Raw genomic sequence first — 18,221 nt, 5'->3', positions numbered from 1 at the left:
TCAGCTCACTGCAAGCTCCGCCTCCCGGGTTTACGCCATTCTCCTGCCTCAGCCTCCCGAGTAGCTGGGACTACAGGCGCCCGCCACCTCGCCCGGCTAATTTTTTGTATTTTTAGTAGAGACGGGGTTTCACCATGTTAGCCAGGATGGTCTCGATCTCCTGACCTTGTGATCCGCCCGTCTCGGCCTCCCAAAGTGCTGGGATTACAGGCTTGAGCCACCGCGCCCGGCTGTGCTTCAGTTTCTTCTTCTGTAAAATAGGCATGATATCTACACTGTGAGAATGAATGCAATAAAATGTAGAGCGCTAAACATACCACAGGCTCTCAATGAATGGTGGTTATTTCCCATGATTACTTTGTAGAAGGAGTATGACTACATTTGAAAGGTTTCAAGGACTGGGGAAGGTAGTTAATATTAAGGATGCGAGAAGCAGGATTGGAGGTAATTTTATCTCCTAGAAGAATGAGTCTGAACCAGAGTGACAATGAAGAAGGACACGTGAACTTCCACAGTGAGACTTCATAGGAGCAATTTCATGAGAGCAGGATAAAGGGTACTTGGCCTGACACTTGGTTTGAAAGAGATCTGGGCTCTTATACTTTGCTAGGGTGACTACTTTGGGAAATAATCCATTACCTCCTGAAGGTGGATGCTCACATTCTCTATGACCCTCCAATTTCTTCCTTAGGTACATACTCAAAACAAATCGTTGTACACAGGAAGCATGCATAAGGTGTACACAGCAGTATTGCTCGCCAAAAGCACAACTTGAAAGGAAGCCACATGCCCACCAAAAACAACACGGGTGACTCTTAGTAATTTAGTGGGAAGAGAAAAAAAGTAAGCCGAAAGTTACGTCACATACAGCATGATAAAACAGATGGCTATTCTGTGGGTACTTACTGCTTTATTAAAAGTAACTACTTGATAAAGTGAGCCATGCATGGACCAAAGAAGAGAGTGTGTCATAAGATTGATATAATTCTGGGCTCTAAGATTTAATGAAAAAAGGAAAACAAACCAACATATAAGACTTAGGTATCTGAGTAGCTAGACCGGTCTGAATATGAGTCAACAGTATGACATGGCTACTAAGAAAACAACCAACAGTTACCCAGGACCATACTCATGGAACTACAGTATCTGGGACTCAGGATTCATTCTGCACTGTCCGGCTGTGTCTGGAGAATTGCACTGCATCTTGGAGCACCATATTTTACTGGTTGGTGCACTGGTGCAGGAATCTCCTCTCAGACAATTGATGGGTAAGAGCTGGGGAAGAAAGGACTGAAATATCTGGATTCTCAATGAAACAGGTATTTGGAGTGCTATCAGCACTTGAAACTTTTCTGATTTGAGCAATTGAAAACTTCTATTGCTATAAATTTCTTTGACATATTGTTTTTCTTTTCTGCCTTTTTACAGTAGAATTCCACCTCAGAGAATGCTATTTTCTTACATAATATCTGGTGAGGCAGACAAAAACCAAGGAGATGCTTGTAAAACATGAAGTGCTCTGAAGGAAGCACAGAGGCTGCGGGGGTCCCTTCACTGGAGAAGATGCACTCCTTTCAAGGCTTTCAAGATCAGAAGGAGGCAGGCCTGTGAAAAACCAGCCAGGAGTTGAGCATCCAAGAGGAGGGAGGAAGTCCAGAGTCCAGATGGGAAGGGAGTGGGTGCCCCATGCACAGCAAGACAGTGAATGGTGGGAGCAGGCCATGGGGACATCCTGGGAGCTTAGGTTTATTCCAAGTGCAACAGGAGCCAGGGAAGACTTTTAGGTAGGGGATCCGGGATGATCTAGTTGACTTTTCACAAATGTAATTTGGAGTTTTGAGTAGAGGATAGATTGGAGAAGAGACAGAGCAGAAGCCTGAAGACCCATGGGGAGATGATTGCTGGAGTCCTGGCTGGGTGTAGGGAAGTGAGGCCAAGAGAAGGAGACAGACTCAGGACCTAATCTGTAGGCAGAATTTGCAGGACTTGTGAGGGCTGGAGGTAGGGGGCGAGAGAAGAGAGGAATCGACCCCGACTGCTTGCTTCTGCCAGAGTAGGTGGGCAACTGTAGAGCCATCTCTGTGATGAGGCAGACTGGGGGGCTGAAACTTGCAGTAGGATAAATAAAAGTTCAATTTTGGCTAAGTTATGGGTGCTTGTGAGAAGACCGTTTAAGTGACAGCCTGGGTTCTTGGTTCTGGGACGATATTAGGATTATGTTTCCCTGAGAGCCAACGTTCCTGAAGACACCCCAGACTCATAATCAAAATGGGGCCATTTGGAAGATGCCTGGAGCTTGTAAGGGAAGATCATAAGATGAGATCTCAAAAAAGAAACAGTGTCATGGGATCTAATACGTAACAGGCTCCCCATACATGCTCATATAATTAATCAATGAAGGAATTAATGTTTTTATTATACTTTCTGGGATCTGGGGAGCTATTTTAGCCACAGGATAAATGCTACCAATTTCTTTGTAATGTTTCCTGTTAACATATCACTTTATCTGTTTCCACTGAGTCACTTATCCGTCAAACTTCTCTCTATGCACATAGTCTTTAAAAACCTTTGGATTTCACTCTGCACTTCTGAATATTAACTCATATGATCCTCATTTAAAAACCATGAGATAGAAACATTTATTACCTCAAAGTATGCATGGGAAACCAAGGTACAAAGTAAGTGGTACAGCAGGGATTCAAACATAAGCTCTCTGGTTCCAGAATATGTTCTTTTAACCATGAAAATGCTATCTTTATTCACAGATGTTTCATCTGTTTTGGAAGTATCAGTAAAATGTGTGCCCTGATGTTTACAGATATACTTCTAGTAGGGTGTTGGACTAGCTAGGTATGGCTGATGATCAAGGAAACCATATAAACTATCCACTAAATTATTATTATTATTATTATTATTATTATTATTGAGACAGAGTCTCACTCTGTCACCAGGCTGGAGTGCAGTAGCATGATCTTGGCTCACTGCAACCTCTGCCTCCCAGGTTCAAGCAATTCTCCTGCCTCAGCCTCCTGAGTAGCTGGAACTACAGGCGTGCGCCACCATGCCCAGTTGATGTTTTTATTTTTAGTAAAGACAGAGTTTCATCACGTTGGCCAGGATGTTCTCCATCTCTTGACCTTGTGATTCACCCACCTTGCCTCCCAAAGTGCTGGGATTACAGGCGTGAGCCACTGCGCCTAGCCTCCGCTAAATATTTTACTTACTCTTCAGCGACTTTGATTCTTTATATAATTCATCTATGTAAAAGCAAGAGATTATGCTTTCTTTTCATTTAATAATTCTAATGTTTAGTTGGTACTAATCTGTGCCTAATTTGCATATTTGGGGATTATGTCATATATTATATTTTCTTTATATTCTGTAAAATTATGCAAGTTATGTATATACCTGTATAGAGCAGGTATTCTCAACTTATAAGAGGCTTTAAGTCCTATAGTTACGTTTTTTCATATTATACAAATGAAGCAATTCTATCATATTTCAAACAAATTCTATTATATTTCTTGAGTGAACTTTTATTTATTTTTTATTTTTTATTTTTTGAGATGGAATCTCACTCTGTTGCCCAAGCTGGAATGCAGTGGTTCGATCTCGGCTCACTGCAACCTCTGCCCTCTGACTTCAAGCGATTCTCCCACCTCATCCTCCTGAGTAGCTGGGATTACAGGCGCCTGCCACAGCGCCCGGCTAATTTGTTTGTTTGTTTGTTTGTTTTGTTGTTGTTGTTGTTTTTGTATTTTTAGTAGAGACGGGGTTTTACCATCTTGTCCAGGCTGGTTTTGAACTCCTAACCTTGTGATCCACCCTCCTCAGCCTCCCAAAGTTCTGGGATTACAGGTGTGAGCCACCGCGCCCGGCTGAACTTTGATTTTTAAATTGTGTTTACACCACAAAATTGTACTTTTTTTTAATTTATGGGAAAATGAACTAATGTAAATTTGGCTATTTAGTTACTAAAGGAGTGAAGAGAGTTAATATCCAGAAAGAAATGATATATAACGATGTTTAGGACACACTATTTTGTCACATGAGAAGAGCTAGAAGGAGCTCCTAAGTGCAAGACCATATACATAGACCAATTATCACAACTTCTGCTTGTTTCTACAAAGCACAGAAGGACTGGCATTCTTTCTTATACAGATGGCCTAATTTTATTATCAAGGACTAATAAAGGTCTTTAAAAATTAACGTGGCAATTTAATTATGGCAAGGATGGAGAACTAAGGATCAATTATTCTAAAATTAATGTACACATTTTTTGATATAGACCCTCCATGTTTAAACTGGCTTGTGCATAATATTCCCCTAGAATATTATCTAATTCAACTAATTGCATGAATGATTTGTACCTAGTTTAAATTAATATAGTGTGCTAAAGTTAAAGCCATATGCACTTTATATTTCATTGCAATTTGATTTGATATTTTTAATGTCTGAAGGTGTGTTCGTTTACATCTACTTTAAAGATCATCCAGAGAACAGTCATTGTGGCCTCACTTTAAGGTAAGGGATCATGAGACACAGTATTGTTAGAGAAGACCCCCAAATCACTTTAGGTCCTTCTTGACCTTCAACGAACCACTGACCTGAATTCAGGTGGGCTTTTTCTCCTGCAAAGTCATGGTAAGTTCTTAAGCTTTACAGAGCATCAGCCTCTACTTTCTCGGATTGCAAAACGTGTACTTTTCCAGTTAGTTACCTGTCCACATAGAATGACTGCACCCTGACACTTGTCAATGGGTTCAATCCAGCTCGCTGCTGCTCTATATTCTTTGAAAGCTCAGCTGAAGATGCTAGACGTATAGGGACCCTTTGAAGTGTATGTGCTCAGCCCTGCTGCTCCTGGGTCTCTGTGCAAGTCTGTTGTGGGTTCCGACAGATCACCTGCTGCTGGCCCCCTGCAAAGCTCCATCACAATTTGATGTAATGACGCCAGAGGACTGTTTTGTTTTTATCTTTGTTAGGAGTGGCCTTGTAATTTATATTCTGTTGGATGGATGGTATTGGTGTTCTCCTAATGAGAACTCATAGGAAATATTTTCTTCATGCACTGGGTTCCAGAAGGAGTTTTGCTCTGAATTTACTTACTGCCACGTGATCCACATGGCGATTATAGCTTTCTTCTGTTGTTGGTTTCTAAAAGGCAAGGTCAAATTTGCGATCCTTATTTACCCAGCGAGAAATGACTCTTCACACACGTCTTAGTGTCCTCAGGCTTGCTCCGTCTTGCATTCTTATCTTCAACTTTCCTTTATCTCATTTTTGAATTAATTTTTTGTTTTGTTTTGTTTTGAGACAGAGTCTCACTCTGTTGCCCAGGCTGGAGTGCAGTGGTGCTTTCTTGATTCACTGCAACCTCTGCCTCCAGCGTTCAAGCAATTTCCTGCCTCAGCCTCCCGAGTAGCTGGGACTACAGGTGCGTGCCGCCACACCCGGATAATATTTTTTTGTATTTTTAGTAGAGATAGGGTTTCCCCATGTTGGCTAGTATGGTCTTGATCTCCTGACCTTGTGATCGGCCCACCTCGGCCTCCCAAAGTGCTGGGATTACAGGCGTGAGCCACTGCACCTGGGCGAGTTAAATTTTTAACCAGCATTTTAAAAAAAGTTCATGTAGCTTTGCAGTCCTTATCCTTTAAATACTATTTGAAATGGGACGATAAATAAAGACACACTAAATTGTCCCAATGTCACTGCATATGTACTTAGAGGTATTTAGGGAATGGGGAGTATTTCCAAGGAGGAGTCAGAACATCTAGGGAAAAGCTCTTTTACTGAGCCTGTGAATGTTGGAAAGACGGGAGGAGGCAGCCGGGGCTTTATTCCTCCTCTGCGTGTACACTCCTCTCCTTCGGCGCTTAGCGGTGAGGACCCACGGAGAGAGAGCACCCCCGCCAAGGACCGCTTTAAATAAAGCAGATGAAGGCCTCGGAGGGAAACAGTAGGAAGCTCGAGTGCTTTCCCCCCCTTGGATACCACATATCTTCTTTTTAAAAATCACACACACAAGTTAAAAAGATTGAGCTTCAGGGAAAGTAACAACAGTGAAAGTCCCCAGCTCAATTCGAGTCATGTGCCAAAGATGCCATCAAATAAAGTCTCCAGAGCAAAATAAGTGCTCTGCCATTGTTTCTCAAACGCTTTGGAATGATCTTTGATGGAAAACAACACAGGCCCCAGATAATGCTGATTAGAAATCTCAAGAAATGCATTCAAGAATCAAAGGAAAATTGGAGGATCCAAACAGAGAACTCAGAAACTGTATCTCTGAACTCGGAAAGGAGATTGACACTAAGGAAATATCTAGGGAAATGTAGACTTAGGTAAAGATCTGGATGCTAAATCCAAACCTTCCAGAATCTCTATAAAAATATCATGTTGAGCACAGAAGAACACAATTGAAGGATTCAAATACAGATGCTAGAAATTGCTTCCTGAATTTTTATAGTGGATTTATACCAGAAAAATGTGCACATACACACACACATGTACACACAAACACACATGAGAGAACACACACATGTGAGAGAGACTGAAGGACACAACTTCCACTAGTGTATCTTTGTTGCTGTTGTTTTGTTTAGAGATAGGTTCTCTTGCTGTCGCCCAGGCTGGAGTACAGTGGCACTATCATATCTTACTACATCAGCCTCGATCCTGGGCTCCTGGTCTCTACAATCCTCCCATCTCAGTTTCCAGAGTAACTGTGACTACAGGTGTGCACCACCACACTGGGCTAATTTTTTTTTTTTTTTTTTTTTTTTTTAAGAGATGCGGTCTGGCTGTGTTGCCCAGGCTGGTCACAAACACCTGACCTCAAGCAATCCTCTATACTTGGCCTCCCAAAGTGCTGGGATTATGGGCATGAACCAGCATGCCCTGCCAACCACCAGTGTATCTTAACCCATCATACCCCACTGCTTGACTTTCTCGGTTGGAGATCACTCCTTACTTAAAAATAACCCATCATACCCCACTGCCTGACTTTCTCTGTTGGAGATCACTCCTTATTTAAAAATAAGGAAGACACCAAAAAATTGTTTTTAAACAAAGTTATAATTTTAGTTCAAATCTGAGGAAACCTTTCTTCTTGTACATTAAAATTACACTTCCCACCTAGTGAATACTTTGACACACGAAACCCTTTAGGGAGCCAGGGTCTACACCCTGGAGGAGGTGGTGACAGCCAGCCCTGCGCTCTTACCCCCGGTTGCTTTGAGCTTGATGGTCATGAGTTCTTCAGAAACCTTGCCCTTTTTGATAGCTTGTGCATTGAGAGGACATCCAGATAAGCTGTGAAAATAGAAATTGTACTAATGTATGAGATGTATATTATTTCTTATAAACATTAAGATGTTTTATTCACAACCTACTATTTGTGTTTTTGCTGCCGATTAATTACATTATAACCCATAGTCTCTTTGTAGAGAGTAATGAATACACACCCACTAAAGCAAAGGCAAAATGCCCTCAAATAGTGTAAAATGTTTTGCTTTCTTTCCTTAAATCAAGATACAAATAGTTACTGCTGATACACAATTATTATTTAATTTATTTTGTTAAATTGCTATTCATCTGCATTTAAGTAAGTTCTTTTGTTTAGTCGTGGTTACTTTATTTTCTGTAAATGTGAAATTGTACATATATATTATGAATAAGAATTGTTCCCAATTAGTCAAAATTCCATGAGTAATAAAGCAGAATCTAGTTCTTCCTGCCTTTATATAAAGTGTTCCTTGATCTTTATAGAATTACTCAATACAAGCCAAAATAAAGCCCTATCCCACACCCCCATGGCAAATTCAGTTTGGTTATGGGAACGTTTTTAAATTTTTTTCTTTAATTTTTACAACATTTTTCATTTAAAAAAAAATCTGTACCCTGGAAGGAGAATAAGAGGAGCTGCCACAAGTGTATTCAGATGCAATCACTGCAGAGGCAGTCTATTACATTGCAGTGGTGTTTATAACCCTTTCCATTTAGTAGTGGCACTCTTCAGCAGGGTTTCTTTCCCTTAATGTCATCTGTTTTATTTAAATTGCACCAGCATGATAAATGACAACATTGAAGAAAACTTGTTTTTCATCATTTATGATCAGATAATTTTGTTGTTCTATCCAGCCATTAATTCCTTTGCAATCTTGCTGCGTTTCCGTAGAAACAATTTTTAGATCAAAATAGTGATGATCATGATCAGTCATTTAAAGATTTTTTATTTTTTCTGCAGAAAGTTAGTTACAACTCATCTATAAAGCAATCATTTCACCCTGAAGCTTGGGACATTTGGCAGAGTGAAAGAAAATATTTCTGAAGCAAAGCCCTTAATAAATGTGTGCTTAATTACTGTATTTTTTCAAGAATACTAATTATTCTACACTGAGTCTATGAAATATAAAAAATAATAGACATATGCTATTACATATATAGAAAAGGGTATGTAGTTTGCCTAATTTGATAAGCTATACATTTTTCTACACAGAAAAAGAAAATAAAGAAAAGCACAAACTCAACTTGGAAACTGTGTCTTCTATTTTCAGAAGCTTCTCACTGTCAATTGTGGCCTATAAAAGTTTCATTATCTGTTTTATAGGGAGTTTGCACGTCTGTCTTGTTTTATGTCACATATTGTATTCTGAGAAAATAATCATGAATATTTATTTGGCAAACTGGATATTCAAAGGTGACCTTTAGTAAGTCCATTTGTAACATAATGGATATTAATATCTCATTAGAACTTCTCTGATCCTCACCCTTAAAGGATCTACTCTGTTCAGACAACACGCCGGAAAACTTTCAGGGTGACACAGTGTTGTGGAAAAGTTAATGAAGCCTCCATCAATAATTACATGACTTAGAAGCAAAGAACATAGTTATGAAAGAGAGGCTTTGCTTCCAAAATGCCACTTGATTTTGTATCTTCCAATGTAGAGTTTTCATATCTTCCAGAATATAAAATGAATCTTAAATTAAAAAAAAAAAAGGACAGGAAAAGCATTTTAAAAGTTCTTTTTCCTTTTGAAGGCAGATGTTAAGAGGCTGAGGTATTTGGCTCCATATTGGAAAGGCAGAAAAAAAAAATGTGCTTTCTATGGTTTTGACCAAAATTACCATTCTATTATGACATAGTGAGGGATTTTTTATTTTTTATTTTTTTTTGAGGTAGAGTCTCACTAAGTCACCCACACTGAAGTGCACTGGTACAATTTGGCTCACTGCAACCTCCACCTCCTGGGCTCAAGCAATTCTCCTGCCTCAGCCTCCTGACTAGCTGGAATCGTAAGTGCGCACCACATCTGGCTAATTTTTCTATTTTTAGTAGAGACAGGGTCTCACCATATTGGCCAGGTTGGACTCGAACTCCTGACCTCAAGTGATCTGCCCGCCTTGGCCTCCCAAAGTGCTGGGATTACAGGCGTGAGCCACGGTGCCCAGCTGCAATTTTAAATTATATCTTCCTCTGCCTTCTTAAAGCAAAATAGCAGGTGATACAATGTATGTTGTGAACATAATTGCTTACAATATTACTAAGCTTCAATAAAATCACAAAGATATGGCATAGCACTAAATGAGTTCTATCAGTCACAGGACTTCTGATTTTAAAGCTACAAATATCCATAATTGTGTGTGTGTGTGTGAGTGTGTGAGTGTGTTTTAACATATCAGTTATCTTCTCAGATTGCTATTTTTTTCAAAGGAAATATTTTGTCATATAGAGATTTAAAGCAAGGTTTGAAGGTAGTTATTATATAAATATAATATGGATATAGTGTGGGGGTCAAATTGTTCTTAACCATCCTACAAAGTGTGTTTTGTAATTATTCCCATTTTGGTTGAGAAAATGTCTATGCACTGGTGCCTGTGACACCTCAGCTTGGTGCCTGGCCCATGGTGAGGACCCATCATCAAACCTTAGGGGAAGCAGGATGACACTGGCTCTAGCATGCCAACCTGTATTCAAAGCAATTCCATAACTTTCCTGTGCTTGTTTCGTCTTCTATCAACTGAGGATAGTTATAATACCTGTAGTTCACAGGGTTTTGTAAAGGTTTAAAGGAATAAACCATGCAAGCTACTTATAACAGCGCTGTCTATGGGCGAGAACCCCAAATACGTGTCAGCTATTTTTAGATAACAAGTGATGGGAAAGAAACGAAGAACCTCAGATTTCAGAACCAAATTTGTAACATATAAAAGTCAGTTGTGAGTTATATTCCAAGTCATATAAGTCATCCTGCATATATACACATAGGCTTAATATTATCTTCACAAACAGGAAAGGTGATCATCTGTGTTGAACCCCTACTGTGTGCCAGGCATAAGCCAGGCGTTTTTCGATATTATTCCATTAAATTCTACAGATAGGCCTGGCACAGTGGCTCATGCCTGTAATCCCAGCACTTTGGGAGGCCGAGGTGGGCGGATCATTTGAGTTCAGGAGTTTGAGACCAGCCTGACCAACATGGTGAAACTCCGTCTCTACTAAAAATACAAAAAATTAACTGGGTATGGTGGTCCCAGCTACTTGGGAGGCTGAGGCAGGAGAATTGCTTGAACCTGGGAGGCGGAAGTTGCAGTGAGCTGAGATAGCACCCCTGCACTCCAGCCTGGGTGAGAGTGAGACTCCATCTCCAAATAAATAAATAAATAAAATAAAATATACGCACAGAAAAGAGACAGTTTTCTACCTTAAAGAGAATACCCCACATTAAATACAGTTTCTTAAATATTTGAAATCACAAGAGAAATTCAATTCCATTAAATTCTACACATAGAAAAGAAAGAGTATTCCACCTTAAAGAGAATACCCCAAATTAAATCCAATTTCTTAAATATTTTAAATTGCAAGAGAACTTTTGAGTCAAGAATGCTGAAATCTGAATTACCTTTGTCTACATTCTTCACTGCTTTCCATGTCCTAGAAAATAAAACCTTGGAGGCTGAGTGCGGTGGCTCATGCCTGTAATCCCAACACTTTGGGAGGCCAAGGTGGGCAGATCACCTGAGGTCAGGAGTTCGAGACCACCCTAGCCTACATGGCAAAACCCCGCCTCTACTAAAAATAAAATATTAGCCTGGTGTGGTGGCGTGCACCTGTAGTCCCAGCCACTCAGAAGGCTGAGGCAGAAGAATCATTGAACTGGGGAGGCAGAGGTTGCAGTGAGCCGAGATTGAGCCACTGCACTCCAGCATGGGTGACAGAGTGAGATTCTGTTTCAAAAAAAAAAAAAAAAGAAAATGAAAAAAGAAAGAAAGAAAGAAAATAGTACCTTGGCGTTAATATTGCAGCCTATATTTTTGAAATCAGAATTTTCTTTCTCTCATTACGAAATACAGAATATGTAAACAGCTACCTATGATGTGTATTTGCAATTTAAAGGATATTCTTTTTTAGAAATGGGGTCTTGTTCTATCACCAGGCTTGAGTGCAGGGGAGCAATTATAGCTCACTGCAGCCTCAAACTCCCAGGCTCAAGCAATCATCCTGCCTCAGCCTCCTGAGTAGCTGGAACCACAAGCATGTACCACCACCAATAAGCACTACTTATTTCCCCACTCCACTGTTAGTGGGCACCAAGGTTGTTCCCAGCGTGGAGTTGGTAGAGCAACGCTGCTCACGTGTGATCAGACAGACCTCCGGGTTCTCATAGGCAGAGATCCTCTGGGCATAAGTCTGGCCGTGTGCTGGGGCAAGTGCATAGTTCAGTTTTCAACTTGACTCTTTAAAGACAATTTGCTTCTTAAAGTGGCACTACCAGTTGCTCTGCCACTACAGAGTGTGGGAGTATCTGTTGCTCCACATCCTCACCAAGCCTTGGCATCATCATTTAAAACTTCTTCACTATTTTTAAAGATAACTTCATTATTGCTAACTGAGGGATGTGCTCACCACAGTACAGCATTAATATTTCATTAGCAGGATCAATATGGATATTACTGAGGTCATTACAAGGAAGTCAAGCTACTGTATAGTAAATGTGCCATTAGGCACACTTGATTTGTGAGTGAAGTTCCTGAATATAAAATAGTAATTCAAACTCAGAATAAAATAAAGTGTGTTATTGTGGACATAGGTCTACATTTGAAAACCATCAAAAAATAAACCACTTGAAAAAGTCAAGTTTTCTCCATAAACAGGTTTTACTGAATATTTAAATACCTTCAAACGAGCAATTCCTGGAAGGCTTTATTTTCTGATATCATCCATATAAATCTTTAGAACTGAGCAAAATCTCAAAAAGCCCCAATTTTGCTCAATGTTTACACTGCTCATATACAAAACATCAATGGTTTCCTAAAGCTTCATTGGATTTTAAACCAGCATCATGTACAGTGACCCAAAAGATGAGACAAGACCCCACTGATGGCAGAAGTATGTAGGGAAGCTTCTAATCTTTTCCTTTAGGTGGAATGTGAACCAAAAAGCTGGACAAAGATCCCTATTGCCCAACAAAGGGCTTGGTTGAATGCGTGACCCTCGGTGGTAAAGGAATGCAGTCACTGGGAACTATAAAAGGGTTTCCAGATCTCCTGTATCCTGCTGCTCACTTTGCAGTCACTGTGTCATTTTCTTTCTGGCTGCTGTGGATGAGTCACACCCTCCCAGTAGCAAAGTAACTACAATTTTGGCCCCAAATTGAGCCAGTCCATAAGACAGAGGGAATTCTATAAATATGTAAAGTGAAAGTTTGCAATTACATAACATAATAGAAGAGATATCACCACTTGGAACTGAAGTAAACCATTCAATGACTGAACCGTTAAGAAATAGCAGCCTAAGCAATATTTTAGAATACAAATAAAACCAACTCTACATTTTCTAGAGCACTTGAAAACTGTGTAGTAATTTTAAGAAATAGAGAAAATAACATTTTTCATTCTTCATGCTCATCCAATATCTATATAACAAAACTTCATGTTATGATATCTCAACTGTTACAGTGAACAACCTTTAGGGGGTTGTTCACAACCCTCTCCCCAAGGCAGCCTAGGTGACAACCGATCACAACACTACAACAAAAAGACAGAAAACTCATGTTACCTTCGGTGGGTGACAAAAACATTATTTACATGGCCCAGCCCATTGCAGCCTGGCAAGGGACAATGTGGTAGCTCTTGCTTGTTCAGTTTCCAGGAGAGGGAGGCTCCATTGAGAGGATTCTCCTTCTGTCTCTTGGCAGCCAGAGGACAACCAGAAGCTGTGCGGTGTGACGTGTATTTACCTGATATGTGACCTTGGCCATCACACCCTATCACAGGACATCTAGAGAGAAAGCAGAGACATTACCAGCCGGGAAGAAGGCAGTGATAGTCCCATGCTCTCCAGAGAACAAGCCATGCAATTATAGAGTTTTAATAAAAGATGCCAACATAACTAGCAAAACAGCATTGCATAAGCAGGCTCTGAGCTACGCGATTTTCATGTATTATCTCACTTAATATTCACTACAATCTACTGGGTAGAGAGTATTATTATCCCATTTTGCAGATGAGGAATAACGAGGCTTAGAGAGCTCAGGTAACTTGCCGCCCATTTTATAAGAAGTGGAGCCAAGTTCATGCCCACACTTTTTAGGTCTAGAGCCAATCACATAAGGACTATGTTATGTTGCTTCCAAGGACCAAAGGTATAACACGTTAACTGCCTTGACAGATGCTACATAGCACATTACTCATAGAATTGGAATTTGGGTTTCTAAATGTTTAAATATTGCATTTAGAACTGTTGTTGAGAAAACAACTTAAATTTCTACGTGTATATCTGCATATATCATCCATGACCTTCCTTAGAGGAAGGAATTCAATTTAGATATAATTTCTCCTTAAGCAAAATTAAAGTTTCAGGGGAAAATGCTGCCATATTTATTACTGTATAGCACTTCCACAATACTACTTTCCTTTAAAACAATTGAGAAACGTGTGAAACTGTTATTGTTTAAAAAAATCTTTTGCATTATCAAAGAGCTGTGGAAATGTAGCTATAAATTGGAAACTTTTCTCAAACCACCAAATAGTTTGACTCATACTTATATTTAATAGGGTACACCTTCCCTGAAACTCAATCTATGTTCAATTGCATCCCAACCAAGGTCCCTCCCATTTTGCCAACAAGAGACAGCTGACCCCCGTGTCTCAACTGTTGCACTTACTTCAGTTCAGGGTCTTCTTTTTCTTCCTTGGTAGGGGTCATTTTGACACCACCTTTCCTTGCACGAGGGCATCCGGACAAGCTGAAATAGGGACCCGACAAAGAACAAAACAAAATTATGTGATCTCTCTGACTGCTGCCGACAAATTCATTTCCACATCTCAGAAATAGGATTAATCCTACCTTCTGTGGGAAGCATAATTTCCAGTCACGTGCCCCGAGCCATCGCAGCCTGGGGTTGGACACCTGGAAGGCACAGGAAGAGAGCATGGGCCGAGAAGTTGTAGTGGAGGGAGCGGGGGTCACACCCCAATTATTTAGGTTCTTTGGTAATCACATTAATGTTCCAAGTCTCTGCAGTTCACATGGAGGTAGGCAGGGTCACACAGCCAAACATAACTAAAAACAATGAGCTGCTTTTTGTGTGAGACTGTTTTTGCTTAAATGTAATTATGTTTTGGTTAATGATCAATTTAAATATTTTTTAGGATATATGACTACTGAGCGACAATGGATTAATTGTTATTTATTGTACTTTTTTTTTTTAAACCTCATGTAGAAGGGACTTGAAAATCAGTCCACAACTTATTGCTGGACTTCTGTTTACGTCATGCAAAGCTCTTACCTTTTATGTAAAAAGAAAACTTTTCCAAATTATTATTATTATTATTGAGATGGAGTCTTGCTCTGTGGCCAGGCTACAGTGCAATGCTGTGATCTTCACTCACCGCAACCTCCAACTCCCAGGTTCAAGTGATTCTCCTGCCTCAGCCTCCCAAGTAGCTGGGATTACAGGCACACGCCACCACACCCAGCTAATTTTTGTATTTTTAGTAGAGACAGGGTTTCACCATGTTGGCTAGGCTGATTTCAAACTCCTGACCTCAGGCGATCTGCCCATCTCGACCTCCCAAAGTGCTGGGATTACAGGCATGAACCACTATGCCTGGCCTCCAAATGATTTTTATGAATAATTTATTTTCTCTGATATGCTGTGCCACTATGATAATCCATTGATTTCAGATGAACAACAGTGATACTTGTGAACTGCAGAGACTTGGAACATTTATGGGATTACCAAAGAACCTCAATAATTTGCACCTGGTCTGTCCTGCCTCATGGCCCAAGTTAAAGTCTTTGGGGAAAATCCATCAATAACTACATCAACAATCAACCATTAAATCTGGAATGAGAAAAGTGAAACACGACAGGGAATCCAATTTCTACTAGGAATGCTGGTTAGGAATAGGTTTCAAAATATTCTTAAATATAAAAGTTTACGTAGACTTTCACCTTTTTGCTGTCTTTTTTAGAAAATCCCAAATGCAAACAAAAACTAGAGGCCATCACAAAATGTTTGCTTTTCTGAATGCACACTGTGGTTCAGATCAAAAGTTCCATTTGAGAAAAAAGATAATCCAAAGAAAAATGTGTTTACTATCCCTTTTCTTCAATTCAATTCCCCTGAACTTTCACAGAATGCATTTATATTCAAGTCTGAGTCAGAAAACAGGGAATAAATGCCTTTTTTTTTTTTCAAATGTAATATAAAATGAGCACGCATCTCTTGCAGCTAACCAGAGCAACCTACATTGAGTCTTTTATTAACCATTTAAAGACATAATATGTATCCTCCATAATAAGAAAGTTTTACATGCTGGTCTTTCTCTATTAACATGTTTTAGTAAAAAAGTGGTTTTATAGCACATTGATATGGAAATATCTGTGTTGAATAACAGCTTTTGGGCATTCTCCATGAATATCTAAACAAGAAGTCAATAAAATGTCTCTTGGATTTTTCTTGCATGGAAGAGATTTTCTTGTATGGAAAAAACATATCTATGGAAAAAAACCAAAGACATTACTTATTGGAGAGCTGCATAAAATATTAAGTAATGAGTATTGCTATAGGATGTCTAAATTTACATATTTTCAGTGTATTACCCACATTTTTCTAGAAGTTAGTTTTAGAGAAAATATTTAAGAGACCCAATAGCTATAATTAAGATGTGGCAATGTAGAAATGTAGAGCTGATTCGGTAAGATGTTTTGGTACATCTCACTCTTCAGTCTGTTAATTCTTAGTTTCTACTTACTACTTATATTTTAGTCTAGAAAACTGCAAGTCAATAAAATGACTTCTAAAATCCACACTGACAAAGTAAATTGTACTTTACACCGAAAATGAGAAAAGTGGTCAGGCACGGTGGCTCACGTAATCTCAGCAGTTTGGGAGGCTGAGGCAGGCAGATCACCTGGGGTCAAGAGTTCGAGGCCAGCCTGGCCAACATGGTGAAACCCTGTCTCTACTAAAGATACAAAAAGTACTCGGGTGTGGTGGTTGTATGCCTGTCATCCCAGCTACTCAGGAGGCTGAGACAGACAATCTCTTGAACCTGGGAGGCAGAGGTTGCAGTGAGCCGAAGACTGTGCCATTGCACTCCTGCCTGGGTACCTGGGCAACAAGACCAAAACTCCATCTCCAAAAAAAAAAAACAAGACCAAAACTCCATCTCCAAAAAAAAAGAAAAAAGAAAGAAAAAAGAAAGAAAATGAGAAAAGTATATTTCATAGTTTCTTTTACTATTTTTGGTACTAAGATTCCAAATTTTCTTTTTTTTTTTTTTTTTTTTTTTTTTTTTTTTTTTTTTTTTTTTTTGAGACAGAGTCTCGCTCTGTCACCCGGGCTGGAGTGCAGTGGCCGGATCTCAGCTCACTGCAAGCTCCGCCTCCCGGGTTTACGCCATTCTCCTGCCTCAGCCTCCCGAGTAGCTGGGACTACAGGCGCCCGCCACCTCGCCCGGCTAGCTTTTTGTATTTTTTAGTAGAGACGGGGTTTCACCGTGTTAGCCAGGATGGTCTCGATCTCCTGACCTTGTGATCCGCCCGTCTCAGCCTCCCAAAGTGCTGGGATTACAGGCTTGAGCCACCGCGCCCGGCTGATTCCAAATTTTCAAGTCTGTCCATTATCACACCTTCTTTCATAAACTTAGTTTTAAAAATTTTTAGATAAAAATATTTTAAACAACTTGAAAAAGTGAAAGACTAACAAAACACTAAGAAAATATAATACTATTTTATATATTATAATATAATATAATATGATGTATTCTAATATAATATAACACATGAAATGTTACATGTGTTTTAGACACCAAACGCTGATGCTGCTACCTACGTATATTGTTTTACCAGTAGATATAACAACACTCACTTTTTCTAACACTTTATTATTTGTAAAAAAAATTAATTAGTTTTGTTTAATCCTATTTCTTCATCTTTTAAAATTTATGCCCTATCATATTTCTAAGGAGGTAAAAGGTTGATTATAAATGTTTATTGTTCTATATGTAATATAATAAGATATGAAAATAAACAAATGTATTAAAAGAAGATGAGCAGGAAAAATGAAATCACTAAGTAAAAGTTAATATATATGTGACTTTGAGATCTTGTAGATGAGGCAGGAATGAGCCCAAACTGTTTTTGGCACCCAAAGTGAAAGGCAGTTGTATGAATCAAAATATTCAGCAGGTTAAGAATTATGCAATTTCCTTAACATTAAATGGCAGGTATGCTTTATGACACCTTCACAGGTCTGATTTAATACATAGATTCTGAAATTTACAGAAAAAAGTATTGTGTTTATTACATCACTCTTTTAAAAAATATTATACAATACAAAGCTCCCAAAGCAAGCAAATTAACTAAATTAAATTACAGTGATTTTGTTTCAGTCATCCCAGCGCTTTAGTGAGAAAGTGCCTTTGCTGTGATCTCAGCAGGCAGGACGTACTGCTTGTTGCTGATCACCTGGGCAATGAATGGGCATTGAACGAGAGGGTCCTACCGTGTGGACGAAGGGCAAGCCGGCCACGCTTCCCGCACTTACTTAAGCTCCTGAGAGTTGGCAGCCATGAGGGATTTTAGAGTCTTATCTGCTAAAGGACATCCAGAAACACTAGAGAGGGATGAGGAAAAAAACACAACACAACACTGACATATACAAATCTGAGTCAAATGGCGTCCTGAGTCGTGAACATACATTAAATTA

At 39.4% G+C, this 18,221-nt stretch overlaps 1 protein-coding gene across 4 annotated transcripts in view; it reads right to left on the bottom strand.

Annotated features, from left to right (window-relative positions):
- Positions 1 to 18,221, bottom strand: part of LOC105463382 (ST18 C2H2C-type zinc finger transcription factor) — a 113,342-nt gene that overhangs the window by 8,372 nt on the left and 86,749 nt on the right. For all 4 annotated transcript variants that reach the window (XM_024787233.2, XM_071068248.1, XM_071068247.1 and 1 more), the window contains 5 exons: positions 18,060 to 18,128; positions 14,351 to 14,413; positions 14,169 to 14,249; positions 13,061 to 13,282; positions 7,226 to 7,314 (listed from right to left, as the gene is read on the bottom strand). In XM_024787233.2, coding sequence (XP_024643001.2) covers positions 7,226 to 7,314; positions 13,061 to 13,282; positions 14,169 to 14,249; positions 14,351 to 14,413; positions 18,060 to 18,128 — 524 coding nt within the window. The remainder of the gene's footprint in view (positions 1 to 7,225; positions 7,315 to 13,060; positions 13,283 to 14,168; positions 14,250 to 14,350; positions 14,414 to 18,059; positions 18,129 to 18,221) is intronic.

This window comes from Macaca nemestrina, chromosome 8 (genome assembly GCF_043159975.1).
Source record: "Macaca nemestrina isolate mMacNem1 chromosome 8, mMacNem.hap1, whole genome shotgun sequence".
NCBI classification, from domain to species: domain Eukaryota; kingdom Metazoa; phylum Chordata; class Mammalia; order Primates; family Cercopithecidae; genus Macaca; species Macaca nemestrina.
Note: the sequence above shows the minus strand (reverse complement) of the source record. Positions and strands in the feature narration are given on the sequence as shown.